Below are 18,936 nucleotides of genomic sequence, written 5' to 3'. Positions count from 1 at the left end.
TTGAGCACATCTGCCAATTCAGACAGTCTGACCAGCTCTTTGTGTGCTATGGATGACACACGAAAGGAATGTCCATCTCCAAGCAAAGACTTTCTCACTGGATCGTTGATGCAATCCCCCTGGCTTACGAGTCACAGGGTATGATTTGCCTAATTGGTGTTAAATTAATCTCAACTAGAGGTGTGACCTCTTCATGGTCATGGACGAACAGTGTTTCCATGCAAGACATATGTTTTGCAGCAGGATGGTCTTCTCAAAACACATTTGCAAGGTTTTACATTGTAGAAGTAACGTCTCTCTCATAGTAAGTCATCTCTGTCTAGAGCGCCTGCCATGTTTTCTCTCTTATGTCTCTCTTATGTCGTGTAGTGTGGCATGATGGGAATCTGTTCCCCATAGTATCAGCTTTGTGACGCAATGTCAAGTGTACTGAATTGTAACGGAACGTCTCAGTTACGTATGTATGTAACCTCACTACGGACTCAGGGTTTTTTGAGGTGCGAGTGATGCACTCTTTGTCCCTCAGTCAGAAAATTCTGAGGAATGGTGTTTGCACGCCCGCTTTTATACAGGACAGCTTCACGCAGGTCATGTAGAAGGACACTCCCCATAGTGTCAGCTTAGTGATGCATGTCTCGTTCCCTTCATCTCAGGGAAACGAGGTTACATACATAACCGAGACGTTATTTCCTGTCACTGTCTTCAAAAAGCAGCCCTCCCATGTATATGACCACAAGAAAACTCACATATTCAGCATAGTGTTGAAAGCAGCAGCTCATCAATGAACGGTGTACCAATGGAAACAGCTAAAAGCAGCTCACTCTTCCTGTTACCGAGGTTATTTTCACCACAATGTCCAAGCAACTCTCTAACACTCATAACCTCTTTGTTTTTAGTATGGTGTCCTTTATAAAGCACCACCACAATGTTAACGCTTAGTTAGTGAGATTAAAAACTGGACAAGTAGCCCAAGTACCCTATTTTCCTTTATTTATATTGGTCTTCATTATAGATAGTTAGAAAGCAGAATGGATAACGAGGTGTCTGAAGCAGAAATTGTGCAATTTGCTTCATTTGCTGTAGCTTTGTTACAAAACCTAGTAAGCTGCCTCGCTGTTTGCTAGCTACATAGGCAACTACCTTCTAAAGTGGCTTTTGTAACCTCATAAGTGACTGATTTTTATAAGCTCTACATAGAAAGCAACTCTCTTATCACCACTCATGTGCATTGTCTAATGCAAACAGTTGATTTGAATGTAGTTAAAATTAGCATGTTGCTAAGCTAACATTGTGATACTTTAATAAGCACTAAAAGTGCATAGCTCACACAAACATTATGTAAAATAATGCAAATAAATGTTAAATGCCTATACCTGGTAAAATGTTTTACTCCTAGTATAAAGCTTTTAGAAGATGATAGACGCTAACAGATATGATCTGAAAGCCCTAAACCACAATTTTGGAATATTTGCAAGGTCCAAGCAAGAATAGCCTTGATATTACTTTATATTCCAGCACATTACACCATATTCTGCTCAATTCTCATCTACCCTAAAAAATAGAGATGAACAATTGGCTATTATGTTAACGCTTCAATACATCTACGCTAATAATCCCTCTGACTGAACTCCTAATTGCTCATTTTGCCTTTTTGACTCTGATCTATTTTGGAAATATGATCTCTCCATTTCCATGCATAAGCGTGCTGTCTTTTGAATAATGTTCTTTTTCTTACTCTCTTTGTGTCTGGCTTGTCTTTCTTTCAGCTCACAAAGGGACAGAAATACTCTGCCAAAGAAAGGCTTAAGGTACTGCTAATTTAACGTTATCTAGTGGTAAATTGTGGTTATTTTCTTGGTGTACAAAGGTTTGATCTGATGTAGTAACTAGTAAATATGATGAAATAATGTTACACACTCATTTCCCATCAGCCAGCACAACCCCTCACAGGCTGAGGAGGAAAATAAAGAGAGACGTCACTCACACAACATAGTGAGTTTGACAGAGACGGACAGTCCACCGCAGTTCCCTTCACCCATACTGACAGCAAAGATGCCACTGACCAGCATCAGTAAGTATCTGCCACTCTTCTCCAGCATTAAGTCTGAACTTTGAGGGTTTGTATTATTGTTTAGAAAGGCATATTTAATTTTTGAAGTGTTCAGTACATATTCAAATGTGGTTTCTTTTTTCAATTTATTGCTGTTAAATATGCTAAAATACGTCATGTCACAATGGAAGTTAAATTAGTCCATTGTGACATTTTCAGAGTGCAACAGATTATGCCATACAGAAGGCACCTTTCTCCAATGTGCTTTGCTTTATATCATGTATGAACACATGCTCCCTCTGCTGTCTGTTATCTGCAGTGACACCAAGCCCCACTTCTGGCACTCCCAGAATTACCCGATCCAACAGTATCCCCACCCATGAGGCCAGCTTTGAGCTGTATCAAGCCTCTCCACTGGGCAGCACTCTATCGCTTGCCGAACGGCCAAAGAGCATGATCCGGTCTGGCTCCTTCAGAGACAGAGAACCTGGCGATGATGGTGAGACTTTGGGTTATGAAATATGGTATAGTCTGTGTTAGACTCGATTAAGTTAGTCTCTTAACTCCAGGTTACTCCACCTGGCTTGTCCCTGTAAACAGCTACTTCAAGTTGCTTTGGATAAAAGTGCCAGCTAAATGATTACTTACTAATGTACTGGATAACTTCGGCTTGTTATTATTAAGCAATAAGGTACATGCCCATGTTTTATTGGGTTATTTCAAGTCAAATCAACCAAATTTCAGAAATGTCCTTTGCTGAATTTTCTCATTTTGTTTAATACTTTTTCTGAAGAAAGATAATTTATGATGAAAGCTAAAATATGAAATGCCATTGATCAATATTGACTGAGTAATCCATTATTTTGTAGAGAGGAGTCAAAATGACAATTGTCCATGGTTTCTGCAGGTTTGAAAAAGCCTTAAAATGTCTTAAATTGCCCTTTTGCAAATTAAGGCCTTAAAAAAGGACTACCTTTTTTAAGGAGCTAAAAGTCTTACCTTCATAAGGTCATGGTATTAAATGGTGCATGAGGGATTGGTTTCTCATTGCGTTCAAGCCATTTTAAAGTGAAGAGTAATTTCTGAGCACGAATAGCCCCATAACAAATTTGCAGTCTCTTGGACAATCTCTATAGCGCCACCTCCAGTTCAAAAATGCACTTTTCTTTTGCACGTATCTTTTGAACCATTTGTTTTAGAAATAATTTTTGCATGTAATTACACTCTTCCTGATAATACAAATGGACTGCTTAAATTATAACTCCACCCATTAAAGTGGCAGCCACCTTGGATTATGACGTTTATCGTTTCTTTACTGCTATTCCTTCAAACTTTGCCCAATTTTATTAAACAATGGCTCAAAATAATCTCTAGATTAGGGATCAGCAACCTTTTTGACATGGAGTGGCATTTTTTATTTTCCCGGTCAATGGCTGGTCACTTGTTGTTCTGAATGTAGGCTGTCGCTCGATTAACCGAATGTGAAGAGCTGCCGGCTCATGATGTGTGAATGGCTTGCACGCGCTGCACGAGTCCGTTGGGTATACTGCAGTCAAATTTTAACTTTTTGTTTAGCCTCCCATTCAGCTCATAATAACACACTGCGTGATCACGAGGAAGGATAATATCAAGATGTTGATCAGAATGCAGGTAGTCTATAAATAAATGAGTCTACTTCTCACTCGCTAATGCTGGTGTGCCACTGATTACCCCTCCGCGTGCCATAGGTTGCCGACCCCTGCTCTAGACTGATCTGCACAGAATGAATGAACCAAATTTAGATTTTAAATTTTTTTGAAAATTTACGTTAACAAATAAAAGTTACATTAATGACATAAAACAGGAAGTGAGGCAATATTTTGCCAGTGGTTTGTCGTATTCAAAAATATACAAATATATAAATATATGCTGGAAGGTATGGTGGAAGTCTTTCTGGCAAGTCAGTCCACTATCGGCCATCTTTGAAATGCTCTCGGGAGGCTATTTCCAGTCATGCCAGTGCAGCTCCTATCTGCTTGAATGGAGGATCACCGAAATCTCAAAAACGGTTGGTCAAGATTATGATTAAAGAACACATTTCAAATCAGCAATAAAATGTGATAATATTGGAATCATAAATTGTGCTTCTTTACCACATATAAAACATGCTGAAATAAGCAATTTTTCTGGCTTGTATAGCTAATTCACATGTGCGTTAGTGAGTTGATTGATATTAACGATCCTTGCTTTTGGAGGAACAGGCTGGTTTGGAGGCTCCCAATAAATATACTATGACACAATTGCCTCACCTGTTTAACATCTCCTGTTTCACATCACTTTGTTATTTCAACTCGTCAAATTGTTATTAGTCTTAAATAGACCCTGTCTCAACTTTGTTGGAGCGTGTTGCAATCATCTAATTTGAAAATACTGTACATTTTTAAAAAACAATGAAATTCACAGGGTTAAACATCATATAATGTGTAGTTGTAGTACTTTCAATATAGCAAAGAGTGAATATAAATTAGAAATCACTCCTTTTTGTTTTTATTAGCATTCTTTATACTGTCCTAACTTTTTCAGGATTGGAGTTGTAAAATACATTATTATATATTTATGTATATGATATATTTTGATATCTCTATATGTTCTTCTCTATCTCTCTCTCTCTCTCTCTCTCTCTTTGTTGCAGTTCATGGCTCAGTGCTGTCACTTGTATCTAATGCCTCCTCCAGCTACTCTTCTGTAAGTATTCCACCACTGATCTTGACAGAATTCAGTTTCCTCAGAGTTGCACACACGTGTCGTACAGTGCATGAGTGCAGACTGCACCTGGGCTGGAACTGTCGGTCCACTCTTGTTGATTTATAGGATCCTCATAGCAGGGGAACTATAAGATCGTTACTGCGGTTTCCTTACTGAAAATGGAGATGTAACTGCTGCTCATGACTATGTGTGGATGTAATTGATTGGATAGATGAAGCAAAATGTTTTTTTGACTTCTTACCCATTGGAAAGAAAAGCAACAGATGAAATATCTGTAATACCTCAATTCTTTCTACTTATGTATCCAGCCTCTCAGATTTGTTCCTCTTCTCTTTAGTTAGGAGAAACATCTGAGACAATGTTAATTTTTAAATAAAACATAACTGAGATGTCTATTATGTCTACTTAGGTGTAAAAAGGGAAAGTAAGGATAGTTTAAACACCTGTAACATATACTGTATGTTGTCTTGATTAAAAAATCTAAGCGCTATTTTCACTGATTCACTCAAAACAATACTGCTTATCATAGACAGATCATAGAAAAGCAAGTGTCTAACACACACATGGCCAGTAAATAATGAAGTCATTTACCATTACTTATTAATATCATATATTCCTCTTAGATCTCAAATTTTTTCACCACTAGAGAGCTGTATTTGTTTAGTATCTTACTTTCTTTCTTTCTCTTATTCCGTGCAATCTCTCAGGCAGAGGAGAGAATGCAGGGCGAGGTAAGTGTCTGTCTCTCATTCGATTTCCCTTCACCACCGTCTCTGTCTCTCATGTTTACCTATGTGACTGTCATATTAATCACCTGTTGTCCTCAAAAATGTTGTCTGAGTTCATAACAGTCAAAGACAGCCAATGTCAGGTGCCACTTAATGACACATCTCATGACATCAGCTGCCATCAGCTGTTCAGATGGCTGTTATGAAAACTCTGAGCTTTGTCTTTGTCAAGTGATGTGTTTTATCCATTCTTGGCCAATTGTCTATGGGCTCATGGAGATGTAGCTGACCATGTGGTCTCATGTTGGTGCTTTTCCTACTCGTAATTTCCTTCACGTTCTGTGTTTCATGCCTACAATGACATGGTCTATTCACACCAAGTCTGAATGTGATTAAGAGCTTTTGACCAATGAATTTCAATTACTTTTGCATTAATTTTCCAGTCATTCATCATTCATGTTTACTGGACAAGGTCTTTTAATAATCATTTTATAGGATTGCTAATAAAATATTTAAAACTTAGGGAAATAAAATAATATTCACTATAGAAATAGTCAAGACTTTTTAAGATTTTATACATTTTCATTACTTTTACTGTCTTGGAAAACGCAATTTTATAATTCACTGAGATATGACTAAATGACATGAAAGAAATATTCACAGACAGTTCTGCGCATCAAAAATATTCACATTGAGTCAGATGCCGACAGTTCAACATTCCTAAAAAAAAGACTGTATATCTGAAAAGCATGAAAAGATAAAGAATGTCTTAGCCTCTTCAGCTCTGGGGCTTTTTTGGGCTGCCGCCTACAATTTTTTACAAATGTAAAGCTCACCATTTATACATACTGTGAACTAATTGCCAAAAATGTGTCTAATTTTTGAGAAAACACCCAAATAATAATAAAAAGACTTAAATTAATCATAAATGATATTTATATGTTAACAATCTTTTGATGAATAGAAATGTATTTATTTATTTTTACTTTTTGTTGTTGTTGTCCTAACTTTGTAAGCATGTAATTCTGGTTCTGTTCACTCCATCTCCCTCCAGAAAGTATTATTTTATTCTATCTGAAATGTATTTGGCGCTCTAATGCATTTTAGCCCTCACAGATGTACTCGTACACAGACATTTAGTATAATCTTTCATCCATGCACCACTCCCAATGTTTTATCGAACATCTCGGCCTCTGAGTGGACTAGAAGCTCAATCTAAAGCTGAGATGCTCCCCTTTGCGATGATTTATGTTAAAAGTCGTTAACATATATTTCAGATGATTTGTTTAGCATTCTTTTCCTGCTAGGCCACATATTTTGTTCTGGACATCTAAGATATTACACTGGATTATTCACATAACCAACCCCACAGACAATGCAGACATGCTAATTTTGTAGAAAACTGTGGTGTTAGGGAAACAAAATAGGTACAGTTGCATTCCAGAGAATGAGAGATTTCATGTGATATATGATTTGTCTATTGTCTATTTATTTGAAAGACATTATATTAATTCATATTTCTACCTCTAATATTACCTCTAGGTGGCGCTTTTTTGCGACGTGGATATTTTGAGGCCTTTTTTATGTAACATACTGTAAATGGAAATGTGACGGATATCTCTGAAAAGTCCAGATGCCAAGCTTTCAAACGATACCTCAAATGTATCCGAAAACTTGAACATTTTAAGCGTAATTCTTTTTACGAAATAGCACCCCCTTTAGGACCCCCAGCATGTCTGCAGAGCTGAAGAGTTGAACAATTTAAAAAAAAAATCATCCTAGCCTTGAAAAAAAAAAAAATCACTGTGCAATGTTTCAGACTTCATTGTGCTGCATTGTTAAGTTTTAACATTGTGTCCTGCATGTTTTATGTATTGGTGTGAATAGGACTTTTCTCTTTCATTAATGTGTCTACTTGATCAATACTGGAAAAAATACATTTAAAGTTTTGCATTTCTAGCTTGAAAGGCTGGCAGAGAGTCAGATTTCTTTCTGTGTGTTTTTCTGCTTGAGTTTGCAACGTTGTGTGAACATACTCATTATTTGTCTATTTGTTACCTTCAGTGTCATGGATAGAATTTTTCAAGCCATTTAAAATATATTTAATATAAACAGACAGTGCACGCTTTGCTATTGGCAGTGCTAAAAATCATCTGCCACATTTTTTCCAGCAGCTGCAGTGAGCTAAATTTCCAGGAATTCGATATGTTCATTATTCTATCTATAAAATTTTAATTTAGGAAAAGCAATTTAGGGATTTGTCTCTGAAGAAAACAGCGTGATCATTTAAAGCCAGTGTGGGTTTCAAGGGTGGTGGGGTCTGCTTTATTTATTAAAATATGTTTCGAGTAATGTGTGTCTTTTCACAGCAAATCCGTAAGCTGAGGAGAGAGCTGGAATCTTCACAGGAGAAGGTGGCCAATCTGACCTCACAGCTGTCTGCTAATGTACGTGTACACTATCAAATGCATTATATTTCAGCTCCTCTTTCCGAGATATGTTTTATCATAATCTCAACTCCTGTGCTTGAAATGATTTTATATCTGCATGCCCTTTCAAATCTCTTTTCAAATGATTCCTCTAGTTCAATTATCTTACATCATATATTGAACAAAATTGTACAGAAACTCATTGGGATTTTTAACATAACGCATTATCTTAAAGGGACAGTTCACCCTAAAATGAAAATTCTGTCATTTATTCTCAACCTCATGTTATTCCAAACCCATATGACTTTCTTTTTACAAGAAATTGAATAATTTTACGGATGTCCCATTGACTGAATTCAATACAATTACAGTAAATAGAGACTTGTTTTATCGCTTAATAGAGCACCCAAAAGTGTCTTAAAAGCAGTCCATGCCACTTGTGCATGCTATACTATATACAAGACTTCTGAAGGCATAAGATCGCTTTGTCATATTTGATTTAAGCACTTTGAGAGTGAGTAAATGCTGACAGAATTTTCATTTTAGATAAACTATTCCTTTAATGAATGTTTTATTTATTTTATATAGTTGATGGCATGCTTTTGTTGTTGTCACATTTGTACATGTTTTTCCTATGTAATGTAAACGGTTTCATTTAAAGTAAGTAATTACCAGCATAATTCACTGTCTTATGTCTCTGCTTTGATTAGTCATATTTACAGCGATATATCATAGTGTGCCTCAGGGAGATGTTTGGGATAGTTCAATTATGACTTTTAACCTTATAAAATGCTCTTTTGATGACCTAGAATTAAAAAAACTGGTTTTCTACTTTTTTGATTATTATTATTATTTTATTAGATTTTTCTTCTGAAATATGCCAATGAATATTTAGTGTAAATCAGTTCTTGTCTCTCTAGGCCAACCTGGTGGCAGCGTTTGAGCAGAGTCTCACGCTTATGACATCACGACTCCAGAGTCTCTCTGTAACCGCTGATCAAAAGGTACACATTCATCTAATACAAATAAACGAGCTCTAAAACAATCCCCATGTCTGGGTATGTGTTAGAGAATCTTCTGATTTTACAAATTCAATATTGGAAATTAGATCCTAACTGAAATCGCCATGTTATTAACAGACAAAATAGGATGTTTCTGTAATATGACCACTGATGTACTAAAATCAAATAGAAAACTGGCTTATAGCTAACAGTTTGAGCATTAGTATCTTGTACTACAGTAACAGAGCAGAATGCATGTCTTTTGATACTTGTAAGGTCTTCATGTTGGTACATGTGTCTGAAATATCCAACCTCAACTGCCCTTGCACCACCCATTAAGCTAAACATAGAGACATGTGTGTAACCTTGTTGAGAGGGAAAGAGTACATTTGGGTGAAAATATGACTGAATGGAGGTTGGGGGGTTGTTGGATTTTCAACTACTCCCCAAGGGTCACAACGTTATCTGTGCCATACCCCAAATGCGTGGTTGCATGATTTGCCTCAAGGCTAAATGAGCTAATGTGTTTTAGAGGTAAAACAAGGTCTTTCATTGCACATTGCCTTCTGTGAAAGACGGCAGCCGGTCTAGAAAGCTTATGCTGCAAGGCAGTGACCCGAATTTCTCAATTCATTACAGTTGCAATAACCCAACAGACTCTGTCAGTGATTCTGAGAAAGCAAATAAATTAGGTACCAGAGATGAGCTGGAAGAGCTTTTGTTGTGGCTGCGTCTGCTTCAAATATCATTGGTCAGCTGCGGGCAGTGAAGGAATCCTTTTCGAAAGCAGAATTTAAAGGAATAGAAAAACAAAACAAAAAATATTCTGGCATTATTTACTCACGCTTGTGTCGTTCCAAACCTGTACCATTTTCTTTCTTCCATGGAACACAAAAGGAGATGATCTGAAGTATGTCCACCAAGCTTCAAAAATCACCATAAACATACCATACAAGTCATATGGTTGACTGTATTCTAACTACTCTATTCCAAGTTTTCTGAAGCCGTATGATAACTTTGTGTGAAGAAACAGACTGAAATCTAAGTCATTGTTGCTTGACAATTGTTTATTTATAAAGCATTTAAATATTTGACATCAATAATGCCAAACCTCATTGGTGTGTCTAAGTGAAGATAAATGGTTGAGGTGAATATTTGCTTAAATTGAAGTCTGTTTCTCACACAAAGCTATCATGTGTCTTCAGAAGATTTGGAATATAGTGCACAAGTCATACAGACTACTTTTATTACATTTTTAATTGCATTTTTGGAGCTTGACAGCACATGGCCACCATTTACTTTTATTGTATGGAAAACAGCAGCGTTAACATCCTGCCTAACATCTCTTGTTCTGTTTAATTGCATAAACACAGTCTTAAAGGGATGGTTCAGGAAAATTCTCTCATCATTTACTCACCCTCATGCATCCCAGATGTGTATGACCTTCTTTCTTCTGCTGAACATAAGCACAAATATTCTACTATTGATGTTTAGAAGAATATTTCTGCTCTGTTGGTCCTCACAATGCAAGTGAATGATGACCAGAACTTTGAAGGTCCAGAAATCACATAAAGGCAGAATAAAAGCAATAAGACTCCAGTGGTTAAATCTATGTCTTCAGAAGCAATATGATTGGTGTGGGAGAGAAACAGAGCAATATTTAAGTCCTTATTTTCTATATGTATATATACACTACCAGTATGTGGGAATAATGCAAATCGCCAAAAACAAAATAAGACTTATAGAGATTTATAGTAAAAAATGACTTAAATAGTGATCTGTTTCTCACCCACACCTATCATTTCACTTCTGAAGATATTAATGTAACTACTGGAGTCTTATGGATTACTTTTATGCTGCCTTTGTCTTTTTGGAACTTCAAAATGTTGGTACCAATTCACTTGCCCTCTATGGACCTACAGATTTGAGATATTCTTCTAAAAATATTAATGTGTTCGGCAGAAGAAATAAGTCATACACATCTGGGATGGCATTTTCATTTTTTGGTGGACTATCTCTTTAAGTCATGTTCTATCCTCTGTAGGACACTGAATTACTGGACCTAAGAGATACAATTGAAAACCTCAAGACCAAGAACATGGAGGCGCAGGCCGTCATCCATGGAGCCCTCAGTAACCCTGATATTGCCCCCAAAGGTGAGGAGAGCAAAAAAAAAACTTTTGGCTACTATTTGAAATAAAACATGGAGCAAGGCTGAATATTCCTTCATTATTTCTCTCTCAGAGTTCCGTATGAGGAGGCAGAATTCATCCGAGAGCATCTCCAGTCTAAACAGCATTACCAGTCACTCCAGTGTGGGCAGCCTCAAAGATGATGCCAAGAAAAAGAAGAAAAAGAGCTGGGTAAGTGGAAAAAGAGAGGAATTATTCATTATAGCTTCTTTCTTTGCCTTGCTTTGTCACCTGGATGGCATTATTGTGACTATTATTGTTTGCTAGTTTGTAACCTCAGTTTTCATTTATTCTTCTTTTGTAAAACTCCAAGGTCTATGAGGTAAGTTTATCATCACTCTGGGACAATGTTTCTATCATGTCATTAGGTGATGACAGTCAGACTTCCTCTCACATTACCAGTTCTTTTGTTGTTCAAATTTAAACTTTAATACACTTTTATATGTTCCAACATTTCCTATGTTATGAATGTACAACAAATGCCTTATTTATTAATGCTGTAAGCATGTCAACATTTAAGACTGTCAACTGTTAGTACAGTTGTACTAACTCCAGCATATACAGCCTTAACAGAACTCTTTTCATGTTGAAATAATCTATGTTACAGCTGTTCAGTACTTGTTTTTCCTCTTCTTTTTTCTGTTCATGGCTGTAAGTTCATTTTTGGAACTTAACGTGTAATGTATAATTATCCACACCAGCAGTCTGACTGGAGTGTTTCAAGCACCCTTGTTAAAAAAAAAAAAGCATCTGTCCACTTATAAGATCTCAGTGTGCTGCCGTTTAAGTGTATTTGTCCTTTTTTTCTTTGAAGTACACTGATTTAAGCACTTGAAGTTGGTACTAGAAAACTTAATGAGGTACACAGAATGTACAATGAACCTCAAAATGTCTCAGCCCACCAAAATATATTTAAGAATATAAATGAATAACTGGAGACTTGGCCAAATAAGCAGCTGATTTTGTTTTAGTTTAAACAATCATTCCTCTATAATTTTGAGGACCACTTCATTTCAGTCATCTAGTTGATGTGCTCTCTCTTTCTTCGCCATTTCTCTCTTTCTGTAGTTACGCAGTTCTTTTGGCAAAGCGTTCAGCATTAAGAAGGGCTCTAAAGGCGGCTCTATGTACTCTGATATTGAAGAGATCGCCACTCCAGACTCCTCAGCCCCCAACTCACCAAAACTAGCCCATGAAGATGGAGAGAACCAACCCACTTCACTCCCATCCACCGAATTAACCGCCTCCTCTGTGTGAGTAACATCCTCATCTACTAATCACATCGCCAGTAAAACTTCTATTGTACAAGAAGAACTAAGCAGAATTTGATGATTCATTCCAGCTGAGTAATACTTAATTAAAAAAAAAAAATTCAAGTTTTAAAACAGTGTTTCATCATTTCAAAAGATAACAACTTATGGTTTTGTGGTTTTTGTCAACAGGATCCACGAGAGTACTGAGGAAAATGAAAGCGATGAGAATGTGGTGTCAGAGCTGCGGTCTGAGCTGTGGGAGAAAGAGATGAAACTAACAGACATCCGTCTGGAGGCGCTTAGCTCAGCACACCAGCTGGAGCAGCTACGAGATACCATGAACAACATGCAGGTTAGTTATAAATTGAATTACTTTTTGTTGTTAGACTACAACCGTGCATAATTCAATAATTCGTTATCAATAAATCATGTGTATTTCAATAGTTCAACAGCTTGCTTGTTCAAGCATTGCAAAGATTATTTGCTTTCAATCAGAAGTGTCATGCACATTCAGAATGAGGGGTCACGTATCTTCTCAGATGTTTTAAGGCGTGGCTACACATACCTGCACACTGTGAAATTTTGCAGGCGAAATACAGTCATCTCAATTAGAATCTCTGCGATCCTGAATTTCACACGAAGGACATACAGTGGCAAAGAATTTGCCCTCACGGATTTCATGTGGAGTTCAAGTTTGGTGAACTTTGACAGGCAAACTTTTTAAGACAGGTGTTGATCAAAGGAAAGTTGCTTGGTTTGGCAGTGACCTTTGTGTGGGTGGTGCTTCATACACAGATACACTGAATATTCATATTCATATGAATATATAATGGACAAGGATATAATTTTAGCAGCGTGTTTCTTTTAAACTTCACTCTCCCAGAGTATAAAGTGCAGCATTAAAAAGAGGCTGCTAGACAATTATATTTTTGCTGGTTTCACACACGCTTAATTTCCGCCCATGTTCTCTCCGCCCATGGAATTCGCCGTATGAAGGTATGTGTGACTGCACCTTTAGCCATGTAGATTTTAAATGCAATATATATATTTGAGAATTAAGTTGCAAGACTATATTGTAGGTAACAATGTTAATGTTTGTCTAAAACAACTGTGGCAGAAATCACATAAATTTGTTTAGTTGCATCTTCCGCAGATCACATACTTTAAACTGAAAATAAAGTAATTATCTACTAAACCAAATGTATGACTTTTTTCCCCCATGTAACACAGAATAAGTTTTACAAAAAGTAAAAGCTGCTCTTTGTGCATTGTGACTGGCTGTCAAGTTCAGTTTCAATTTATCTTGGTTTATAAGATAAAAGTAGACGTTGGTTCAGGATATGAACAAAAACTTTGCCAGTAAACTAATTGGTCTTATACAGTGAAATTGAATTACCAACTTTCTTGTAGATGATGGTGGAGAATCTCAAGGCAGAGAACGACCAGCTGAAAACAGGGAGTGCCCCATCGTCCCTCGTCCTGCCTTGTGGCCCTCCCACAACCTCCACCTCCCAACCTTCTGGCCTGTCCAACCTCCTCAACTCCAGCCAAACCAAACCACCCATGACTCTCACCAAGTCCTTCAGCCTCAGCCTCAATGAATTCTCCAACCCTGGTGAGTTCCTTTGTTTAAGTCACATTTTAGGGCCTTAAAAGTGAAAGCAAGTTTCTACCAAGCATGTGTAATTGGGACATTGAGTTACATTTTTGATATCATTGTCTCTGTGTTTGTAGACATTGCCCCTATGGAGTCACTGAGCATATCATCTCAAAGGGATGAGGTCTTTACGCGTGTGGTGGTCCGAATAGCTGACCAGCAAATGTATAGAGAGGTAAATACATGGAAATAGCATTAAAAAAATTTTATATTAGTGAAAATGAGCACCCGTTGACTAAATACGCATTGTGATGGACAATTAACAGATGAAGCAACGTGATTTCTACATCGGCTCTGTGAAAATTAATGGGAAGACTGATTGGTCTACATTAGACACAGTCATCTCCACTATTTTTAAGGTGTGATCTCAATACATACTTAAATATCTCTCTGCTTATGATGGAATATGTACCGTTGGTGTAACTCTTCTAATATGCTGTTTCTCTTCCTACATTAGGACTACATCTGCCAGGTGGACCCTGGTGCAAGTATGGGGCTGTCTGTAGACTCCATCCACAGTTACAGTATTAATCAGAGCGGGAGGGTGATTGGAGAAGAAGCCCCATCGAGCTCACCATGGGACAGTTTAATAAAGGGTCTGGGACTCATCTCTGTTGCCCTTAAAGGTGCAAAGACATGCTTTAAAATTCTAACTCTGTAGCACTTTATCTTTTGCGTCTTTTGTTGTTCTAACTTGTACAAAACAAGTTTCCTCAAGTATTTTTTTTTCTGCATTGTCAGCATACTGGATGTTTAATGTACAGCTATGTAGAGCAGGAATTTGGACCAATGAGATGTCACTGGGCAGAGCAACCCAGCATGCTAGTTTTTAATGTTTTATTTAGTTTCATTCATGGTTTATTTTTTCCTTTTAAATATTTAGTGTGTTTGTTTAACCCTTAAATGCATGTGCGTTTCAGCAAACATCTGGGTCTTTAGAGACCCAGCACATATATCTATCACAACTGGATCAACAAAATGCCCAGATAGTGTCAAATTTTCAAAACATTTATCAAGACAGTTAGAAAATAATACAATTGAATATATTCTGGAATATTTGTATGTGTTATTTTTCATATATTAAAGAGATGATGCAAAATTATAGGATAGGATTCTTTACTGCCACACTAAAGTTTTATGTGATGCAACTGGCTGTCACATATGAAGCTACATATCTACACATATGTATTTTCTCAGGCACTTTTTGATTCTAGATGAACAAGTTACATAATTTCAGTAGTACACCCACATGACAATAGCCAAATCATACAGTTCATGTATATATATATATATATATATATATATATATATATATATATATATATATATATATATATATATATACATATATATATATACTGTATTTACATACAGTATATATATATATATATATTTTGCAATTTAGCCTTTTTTTCTGCTTTTTATAAGAGATAAGTTGAGGAATATTAAAGAGGTATATACATAACTCCAGAAAATGGATCTCAATCTTTCTGTTTCATACTTTTCCCCAAGTCTGTTCCATTCTATTGTGCTTAATATTTCTACCTTACTTTGTATCTCACTTTATCTCTATTTTCCTCACGGCTGACCTCCTCTTCTTCTCTGTTGCAGGTTTTAAAGAGAAGTGTGTGGACAGTCTAGTATTTGAGACACTCATCCCCAAGCCTATGATGCAGCACTACATCAGCCTGCTGCTAAAGCACCGAAGGCTGGTCCTGTCAGGTCCCAGCGGCACGGGAAAGACCTACCTCACCACCCGCCTGGCTGAGTACCTGCTGGAGAGGAGCGGCCGTGAGCCCGGCCCTGGCCTTATCACCACCTTCAACATGCACCAACGGACATGCAAGGTACAGCGCTGCCTGGAAATCAGGGGGCGGATTCACGAAAAGTCTTTTGAAGAAAGAAATTAGGAAAGTTCTTAGGATATATTATGAGGAGTATGAAATAATAATGAAAATATAAAATATTATTAACTTATTTCTTAAATTAGAAAATAAGAAGTAAATAGTAGTTAAAAATAATTTAATTCTTAATGTTTCATGAATCCGGACCCAGGTTTTACAGAAGATCAGATGCTGGATAATTCGAACCTTGCAAACTGATGTGTTGTGTAGTAAGCTGTTGTACAACTTTCACATCAGTCTTCTCTCCTCCAGGATCTACAGTTGTACTTGTCTAATCTGGCCAATCAGATTGACAGAGATTGTGGCACTGAGGACATTCCATTGGTCATAATCTTGGATGAAGTCAGTGATGCATTTTCCATTACTGACCTGGTCAACAGTGCACTGACCTGCAAATATCACAAATGGTGAGTGTGAAAACTCCTGCATTCAGGAAGCTGTATGCTTTTTCTCAGTGTGTAGCACTGTCGCCTCACAGCAGGAATGTCCCCAGTTTGAGTCGAGTTTGCATTAAGCCCCTTGCTCTGGTTTCCTCCATAGTCTAAAACGTGCATGTTAAGTGAATCGGAGGCTGTAAAATTGCCCATAGGTGTGAATGTGTGTTTGTTAGCCCTGTGATGGACTGGCCACCTGTCTAAAGTGTTTCCCTGCCTCGGACCGAGATAACTGGGATAGGCTTCAGCACTACCTGTGACCCTACATAGGACAAGTGGCTATAGAAGATAGATGGGTGGATGGAGAAACTAGATTCAGCATGAAGAAAATGCTATTTTTAGAACCATTATGACTTTTGAGCAGGTTTTGTGAGATTCACCATTTTACAAGACAGGAATATTGTTTTATGAGAAGCAATTTGACTTTTAAAGTATTATTTATAATTTTCCCATAATTATTTATAATTTACCTTGGATATTTATTGCAGCCCATATGTCATTGGAGCAACCAATCAGCCTGTGAAGATGTCATCCAATCATGGTTTGCATCTCAGCTTTAGGTAGGCTGCAACAAGAAGCCTCATGTCTTGAGCTATTTAATTCAAGATGAATTGAATAAATTGATTATTGTATAATAATGTCATCCTGAATTATTATCATATCTGAAATTCCATATTCAACATCTTCCTCATTTAAGATTTTCCCATTTTCTGCAGAATGGTCACCTTCTCCAACAACGTGGAGCCTGCAAATGGGTTCTTAGTGCGGTACTTGCACAGGAAGTTGATCGAGACAGAGGATGAGAGCACAGTTCAGAGAAATGAGGTTCTAAGGGTTCTAGACTGGATACCTAAACTCTGGTATCATCTCCATACCTTCCTGGAGAAACACAGCACCTCAGATTTCCTCATAGGTACAGCATAAGTGGTCCTTGATATCTGTTCCACATATTGCTGTTTTGAAGATACCAAAAACATCTTTACACACCTTTCAAAGGCTGTTTTAGATTTTTTTTTCTGTTCAGTTATGCACTACAGACTTTCAAAAAAGATAAAAAAAGATTAAAAAAAAGATCTCAACTATTGTTCTTGTCTCTGCAGGTCCTTGCTTCTTTCTGTCCTGTCCAGTGACATTACCAGAGTTTCGGTCCTGGTTTATTGACCTCTGGAACCAGTCCATTATTCCTTATCTGCAGGAGGGAGCCAAGGATGGTGTGAAGGTAAGAGAGCGCTTAAGGCTCCGATATACTCATGGCATAGTTCTATGTAGAATGTAGAAATGTAGAATCCAAATGAGATCAGCTGTTTTAACCAATCAATAATGATTTAAAGAAATATATTTGCAGTAGATTATGTGTAATTTGTCTGGTTTACATCCTTCATTTTATGGTGACACTGACACTACTTCAAATATGGGTGTATAAAAGAGTGTTAATGGGCAGAATACAGACAAAGGATAAATAAAAAGATAATAGAGGTACATCCCACTCTGGCTTTCAGCTGGAGACAGCACATAAATGAAGCATCATATTAAACAATAGAGTGAAAAGATGTCGAAGTAGGTGGAGCACCCATTCAAACCCACCAATAATGTGAACCAAGGGCAATAAAAAGGTGTTTAGCAGTCGCTCTAAAATTTTCCTGAGAGTCCACACTGGCAAGTTGTTTCGAACCACTGCAACAAACTTAAAAACAGCTTTTTTTTGGCCAGATTTTGTTTGGAATTATGTCACATATTGCTGCCGGAATAACCAGACTTTTGACCATCAGCATAAAGTTGTCTTACCGACATGAAAAGTTACCAACCACAATTTGTTTTGTTTTAACAAGCTGTTTAGGGGCGAGTAAATGTGGAGATTGTAGTTGAAACCACAAACATTTTTTTTTAAATAAGTGTACAGCAGTGTCTGTTACAGACTGGCTGTACATTCAAATCTGAATTTATATAAGTCAGCCAATCAGACTAAAATCAGATTTCCTGTTAGCTCAGCCATTTTGTGCATAAAATGCATCAGATGAGTGTGGGCATCCGTAGGAGACAATAAGACCTCAGGTTGTGGCCTTTAGAGTTAAAAAGCACATTATGGTCTCAATATTGTACTTACATTTAAAGCATCTTCAAGTTGTCATCAAAGGGACCTTTTGTGTATTTTCATAAAATTTGGTGAGTTACATGACAGAATGTCCAATCAAATTGTTGCAGTGTAGTGACATTCTTGGAGATAAATCTATAGGATGCGCTATCGTGTTGCAGGTCCATGGTCAGAAAGCAGCATGGGAGGATCCCGTGGAGTGGGTGAGGGATACGCTGCCCTGGCCTTCAGCTCAACAGGACCAGGCCAAACTCTTTCACCTTCCTCCCCCAACCACAAGCCCAAACGCTGCTCCAACACAACAGCTCAGTGACAACAGGTCAAGCAAAGACACTCCACTGCCCACCATGGAGTCAGATCCACTGGTGAGTGTCCAATTCAGCAACACCAGAGCTTTGCTTTAACAAGTATTAATGCGTTCTTATGAACTGTCTATGTTATGTTCTTCTTT

At 37.3% G+C, this 18,936-nt stretch overlaps 1 protein-coding gene across 2 annotated transcripts in view; it reads left to right on the top strand.

The window, feature by feature from the left end:
• LOC127618450 (neuron navigator 1-like) overlaps positions 1-18,936 on the top strand; it is a 133,253-nt gene that overhangs the window by 114,201 nt on the left and 116 nt on the right. For both annotated transcript variants that reach the window (XM_052090897.1, XM_052090898.1), the window contains 21 exons: positions 1,767-1,808; positions 1,932-2,071; positions 2,370-2,549; positions 4,722-4,774; positions 5,503-5,526; positions 7,893-7,970; positions 8,873-8,956; positions 10,998-11,109; positions 11,198-11,316; positions 12,214-12,398; positions 12,588-12,750; positions 13,809-14,013; positions 14,133-14,230; positions 14,322-14,414; positions 14,513-14,681; positions 15,667-15,902; positions 16,212-16,366; positions 16,882-16,953; positions 17,110-17,306; positions 17,494-17,612; positions 18,647-18,850. In XM_052090897.1, the coding sequence (XP_051946857.1) occupies positions 1,767-1,808; positions 1,932-2,071; positions 2,370-2,549; positions 4,722-4,774; positions 5,503-5,526; positions 7,893-7,970; positions 8,873-8,956; positions 10,998-11,109; positions 11,198-11,316; positions 12,214-12,398; positions 12,588-12,750; positions 13,809-14,013; positions 14,133-14,230; positions 14,322-14,414; positions 14,513-14,681; positions 15,667-15,902; positions 16,212-16,366; positions 16,882-16,953; positions 17,110-17,306; positions 17,494-17,612; positions 18,647-18,850 (2,728 nt within the window). The remainder of the gene's footprint in view (positions 1-1,766; positions 1,809-1,931; positions 2,072-2,369; positions 2,550-4,721; positions 4,775-5,502; positions 5,527-7,892; positions 7,971-8,872; positions 8,957-10,997; positions 11,110-11,197; positions 11,317-12,213; positions 12,399-12,587; positions 12,751-13,808; positions 14,014-14,132; positions 14,231-14,321; positions 14,415-14,512; positions 14,682-15,666; positions 15,903-16,211; positions 16,367-16,881; positions 16,954-17,109; positions 17,307-17,493; positions 17,613-18,646; positions 18,851-18,936) is intronic.

The sequence above is a fragment of the Xyrauchen texanus genome, chromosome 25, assembly GCF_025860055.1.
Source record: "Xyrauchen texanus isolate HMW12.3.18 chromosome 25, RBS_HiC_50CHRs, whole genome shotgun sequence".
In the NCBI taxonomy this organism is placed as follows: Eukaryota; Metazoa; Chordata; class Actinopteri; order Cypriniformes; family Catostomidae; genus Xyrauchen; species Xyrauchen texanus.
This window is presented reverse-complemented; position numbering and strand designations above follow the sequence as displayed.